This window comes from Glycine max, chromosome 13, assembly GCF_000004515.6.
Source record: "Glycine max cultivar Williams 82 chromosome 13, Glycine_max_v4.0, whole genome shotgun sequence".
In the NCBI taxonomy this organism is placed as follows: Eukaryota; Viridiplantae; Streptophyta; class Magnoliopsida; order Fabales; family Fabaceae; genus Glycine; species Glycine max.
The window spans coordinates 18721967-18728159 of record NC_038249.2 but is presented as its reverse complement, the minus strand read 5'-3'; the positions used below and the strand labels follow the sequence as shown (position 1 = coordinate 18728159).

The following is a 6193-nucleotide window of genomic DNA, read 5'->3' as shown; positions in this document are numbered from 1 at the left end:
GAAAATATACAAAATCACATATAAAAAAGTACAATTACACACAAGCAATTAATCCACGATACAATTGAAATCCATAGGAAGTTTTTTGATCAGATATTCATGTGGTTGGTCTTTTGGATCATGTTAACTTCCATACCGAATTAAGGCACCAAACCATACTAAAAAGATAACTACGACCACACCTCCACTGTTGTATGCTCCCATTAATTAATGCTGAACTACGTATACACTCATGTATCATTGTATTCAAACATATTTTGATATACAAACAATGAGTTGCAAGTCACATGGGATGTTTATATGCTCCCCATTTGATGAAAAATTGTATTTAGGGGAAACACGGCCTTGGGATTTGGCTCATTTTATTCTCTTACTCTCGACTTCATTCCTTAATCATCGAGATTGTAGTCACATGACATGTTTATAATGCATTCTAAGACGGATATGCTAGTGCATTTGTTTTGTTTTTCGTTTTATTTGTTTGACTATATTGGTTTACATTATATAACCTTAATTAGGTTTCAATCTCTAACAATGTGTTTTGGTTGTAGGTACAAGTTTTTGATGAAAACTTAGGAACTTAATTCTTCTTTTACAACCAGTGTACTTCAATCTTGACTGCTGTGTAGAACATACCACTGCTCTCATCGCATTCGTTGTTGTTGTTAGTGACCATATTCCGAGTGCATAGTTGAATGTAGTGGATGATGACATGTCACTGCTTTCATCTTGTGTACTTGGGGACCTATGTGAAATGCTGTCAAAATTTTGGCAAATTTAGAAAAGACAAGTAACTTGTATTGTTCAATCTATTATAAAAAATATCTTTCTGGATGGGATAGGGCCACACCTTTAATGCAAAAAATGAGGTCTACATGCATGTCGGATAACTTTATGAAATGTCACAACAATAGGAAAACATGGATCGAAGTTAGATGAAAGTATCACGCATTAGTGACAAGTATGGAAATGTGGTCGAACGATTCCTCCAATTTAGTGAGCTTAATGCACCATCTTTGTGTGGGAAATTTTTCTGTCCATGTGTTAAATGTGGAAATGGGAGACACCAATCAATAAATGACATAAGATCACATCTTATATGTGACGGAATCATTCCAAATTACACAAAATGGATATGGCATAGGGAATTGCCAGACATGCCAACAATCTCTCACACTGAGCTGGTCGATGTAGACATTAGACATCATATAGAAGACATGATTCGTGATCTTGGGCAAGGCGGATTTCAACAAGCACATGGACTTTTGTATGAGAAAATAGAAAATAATTCAAAGAAACATTTGTATTATGGGTGCACAACTTTCACAAGGTTGCCAGCCGTGTTAGTTTTGGTCAACTTGAAGGTAGGATTTGACTGGAGTGACAAAATTTTTATTGAATTGCTTGTGTTATTGAAAAAATTGCTTCCTAAAGATAGCACGTTGCCGAAGAATCAATACGAGGCGAAGAAAATTTTATGTCCAGTGGAAATGGAGTATCAGAAAATCATGCATGTCCAAATTATTGCATATTGTACAAAAATCAGTTTGCATGAGAATGTAATATATGCTAATTTTGTTGAGTAGTGATTGAATAACAATACCTCAAGCATCTGAATCTGAGTACTTTATTGAACTTAGCATTTTAGATGAAATTTCAAGTACCCCTAAATCAAAGTCTTGGGAAATCACACCAAAACAAAAACATCTATCACACAATTACTTTCTTCAATCACACCTCCCATTAAAAATATTAACTTCCCTTCTTTTTCTTTTTTTTTTCTTCTTAGGTAAGAAATTTTGAAGTGCTATGGAATTTCAATTTTATATGTAGAAACATGTTCAAATTCTAGTTAAAAATGTTGCAGTTCTTCAAATTATCATGGCTCAACAAACTAAGATATAGGCTACCTTTTTTTGTAGCTTATCAACCACAGTTTTGCGTCATTCTTTAAACTTAGTCATTACTTTTTTTTTGTATTTTATTTTGACTATCATTGGCTTACTACCACCACTTTCTCTGTAGACATTGCTGCTCAAATTTTCTTCCGTTTGAATGTGATGGCAACTAGATAATAATTAACTAAATAGTGGTGAATGCCAGTATAGTTTTTATATATGCACAAATGCATGAATCACAGTATCTCAATTTTTGGGGAGTAAAATACCATATGTTGTTATTATTGTGGTATAATTGGTAGTCACCAGAAAACATATCTATAACAAACTGACAATTTAGATGTTATAAACTTTTGGCTCGTATGATGCTTGCGAAAATACAAATGCTCCATTCCCTTTTTTGGAAGATTGATTATCATGAAAATTTACCTGATTATACGTATATGATGTCAATATATAATTGAGTCTGATTAATGATTTGAACCATGACTCTACCTGTAATTTTAAGGTTTCCTACACAAAAGTATTTTTTGGGAAATTTTGCCTGAGTTGTAGAATGAAATCATTTACAAGTGGTTAGGTGTCACACCGGCTAAAGTGATAATATTATATGAATACCTATTATGATTTTCAAATCTTATTTTACTATTAGTTTAATTTTAGCTGTTAGGGAACGACAAATTGCCTTACACAAGGTTTTACTGGTTGCCACTAATACATTTTGCTACATTGGGAAACCAATTGTAACAAATGTTGTAGTATATGCAATAGTGGAAGAGCAGGTACACCTCTTTCTTTTTGTTTCCTTTCTCCAAATATAGGATTAAAAGAAAAAACTTCTACCTTAACCATTTTATTTTTATTGAAGGGTCTAGACCCCAAAGTAATTGTCTTCAAATATAAAAAGAAGAAACACTATCCCAGAAACATTGGGTACAGACAGGTACTACGTCTCTGCTTTTACTTGTGCAATGAAATTATTTATCAAATATTATCCAATTAAAATGCCAGTTTGCATGGCTTGAAAGTAGTTGGGAATTACTACTATTTATTTGAAGGGGTGAATTCTTGTACCTTATAATCTATGATGGGAGCTCGAAAATATGTGAATGCATTTTCTTTGTGTATGTGTGACTTAGGGAGCAAGGGTAAATATGTTCTTGGCCAGAAATAAGTCATTACTCATTAGTCGTTACAAGTTATACAACAAACGGTAATACATGCATGAAATTTTTTAAATGCATTTACCATCCTTGGTTTTTAATTTTCGTTTCTTTTATCCGGTTATTTTTAGGGAAGTAGAATTCATCCAAGGAAGAAAATAATAAACCCCTACATTGTTTTTGGTCTTTATGCTCATTGTTTCCATTAAGCTTCTATCTCATTGTACAATAGCGACAATGAGATTTAAACTTAGGACTTCATGCAAACTATCCAAATCCCCACTACTAGGCATTTTTTTTACTTCATTATGAAGGAGTTAGTAAAGGCCAATCTTTATGATAAATTCTTTTTTGCTATAGTTCATAAAATTTTCGAGAGTAAAATAAAAAGAGGAGGCAAAATACTGATGAACTTATCCCTTTAGTGTACAATTTGGTAAGATGATCTGTGTGAGCTTGAGGAATGGTGAAGTAAAATTGAAATTTTGGTTATCATCAATTTTTTTCCACGCCTTTGGAACCATAAATTTGGGAATCAAATATCTCATTCCATGGCCGTCATGATAACTTCACCATGCTTTTTAAGGTGGCTATAGTCACATCTAGAATGGTTCACCTTTTATACTGAGTGGTGCAATATTACCATGTCGTTATGTTTAATTAAACCATTGAATGATTTATCTAAATCTAATGCAAAAATTAAAAATTTCAATAACATCTCACCAAATAAAAATTGTCCGATTTGTGTTTAATTTTTAGCTTATTTAAAAATATGATTTTGTCTATAATCAAGGCATGCTGAAATTGTTTTATTGGGAGGATTAGACCGAAATGTGATGGTTGTTTACTGACTTCCTCCTTTAGGAAATTATTGTTCAGACAAGAAACCTACTGCAGTGAATTAGATCGGGGGACATGGGAAATTAGTTGTTTGTGAAGCAATTATGAAAGAAAAATTGGAGTAGAAGGTACTGAAGATCAACGCGTTTGCCCTGATGGAGCTTAACATGCTCAAAAACCTTGTTGGTTTTTTTGTCACCAGTGTTGTTGGTGGGTTTAACGCTCATGCTAGTAACATTGTTTCTACCATCTTTATAGCCACTGGCAAAGATCCAGCTTAAAAAGTTGAGAGTTCCCATTGCATAACCATGATGGAAGCCGTCAATGATGGGAGGGACCTTCACATCTCAGTGACCATGCCTTCCATTGAGGTGACTTGACCTATCCCATCTCAGATTATTTATTACTTTCAGTAGATGATTTTATCATTGACCAGTAATCACCTGGCGATTAAGATGGTTATTAGCTTTTTGTGCTGATTTTCATTGCTTTTGCCAGTGCATTTCATGCTCTGCGGATTTTAACTGCTTTTGCCAATGCATTTCATGCTTTGCAACCCCTCAAAGTTCCTACATTCATGTTAGGATATTCTACTTGTGATTCATATTCTGCTGTATTGTGGTTTAGTTTAACAATAATGGTATTTGATTGTAATGTACACTTGTTAAGTGTTTAACAATACTTGCATGTTATCATTTCATAATAATGTTTTTATTTTTTAAAATTAATTAACTATTTTAAAAAAATTACATTATAAGATGGTTGCCAGCTAAAAACTTCCTTCTAAGATGATCATTAGCTGACAACCGTTATGGAAAGGTACACTTCTAAGACGGTCGTTAGCTAACTATCGTCTTAGAAGGTCATGTTTTTCTAAGATGGTTTTTTATGAAATCATTGTCAAAAGTCTTAACTTTCGACGAATTAAAATCTAAATAGAGACTAAAAGATATAAGTTTGGAAATTATAAGAATTAAATGAGTAATTAAATCTTTTTTATTTGACATGCTCTTTTGCTAAAATAGTCCACAACATATATCTTCCACATATATATACCTGATAATATGTGTTTTTATTTATTTTTTCTCTCTTTTGTGCATCCTTTCAAATTATAAAACTGATAAAAAATGTCATTTTCATTAACATAACTGTTGTGGTAGTCATTAATAAAATCTATTTGCTAATCAAACAAAAAACAATAATACAGGTCATGCAGGAATCTATATATCATAATATAAGATTAATTAGCACAACACATACATATAACATAACACAAAATTATTATTTTCCCTTGCAAATGGATTGTTGAATGTACCTTAGCTTTTTGAGCTGACTATTGATTTTCTGCAAGCGACACTTCTCTTTCTCTAACTTATTAATGTGTTCCTTGAATCACATGAGATAAAGGAGAGAAGAACGATATAAATTTCTTTTGTAGGTGAAGATATATATATATATATATATATATATATATATATATATATATATATATATATATATATATATATATATATATATATCCTGCACTAACCGCATGCATGCTTTGATGATAATTGAGGAGTCATTCTAGTACTAACTTGCTTCTTTGTCCTGGATCTTACAACAGATTCGCGGTTCTTGGCCATTCTCTTCTGCTTCCTCTCAATAGTCTTTTCCAGCACCTCGTCTGAATACTTGTTCTTTCCAAAAATAGCACTCTTTGAATCTGAATATGTTGGTGACACTGAAATCCCCCCTGGATTTTCTGAGTAACCAATTTCCATTTCTTGGTTCTCATAAAATAATGACTTAGGAACAATCAAATCTTGATGCTCCCCAACATCTCTTTGTTGATGATGTTGCTCCTGATGTTGGTGCATGTCAATAGCTATAGGAATTTTCAATTGCAACCAATGTTCCTTCTGTGAAAGCATCACCACTGGATCCATTCCCATCAGGGCCTGATGATGAGTATTACCACCAACAACAACATTATCATTATTGTCATCTTGATGATCTCCTACATCGATCACACCTGCTCGAACTAGAAAACTTTCTAGGGTTTCCCCCAAACTAGGTTGCTTCAAGGGGGTGTCCATAGACCTATTCACATGTTCTTGGTGAACAATCTCCTTCCAAGGCCTATTAATATTATTATTGGTTTTGTTACTCAATGTGCCAATATTATTATTTTTCAAACTAGGAAGAATAAATGAATTATGATCAGATAAAAGGTCTTGCACAAGTTGTCCACTTTGATCAGTTGAGATCACATTTTTTTGAAGTTCATCATCCAAATTCATACTATGGAGA

At 32.8% G+C, this 6193-nt stretch overlaps 1 protein-coding gene across 1 annotated transcript; it reads right to left on the bottom strand.

Moving 5' to 3' along the window:
- Positions 1-5427: 5427 nt before the first annotated feature.
- Positions 5428-5979, bottom strand: LOC100803502 (ABSCISIC ACID-INSENSITIVE 5-like protein 2). Its single transcript, XM_006595156.1, has one exon. It carries the CDS (start codon positions 5977-5979, stop codon positions 5428-5430), a length of 552 nt encoding a protein of 183 aa, XP_006595219.1.
- Between the last annotated feature and the right edge of the window lie 214 nt (positions 5980-6193).

What these genes read in the sequence shown, in the direction of transcription:
- LOC100803502 (XM_006595156.1), bottom strand. Translation starts at nt 5,979, where the DNA reads ATGGACACCCCCTTGAAGCAACCTAGTTTGGGGGAAACCCTAGAAAGT.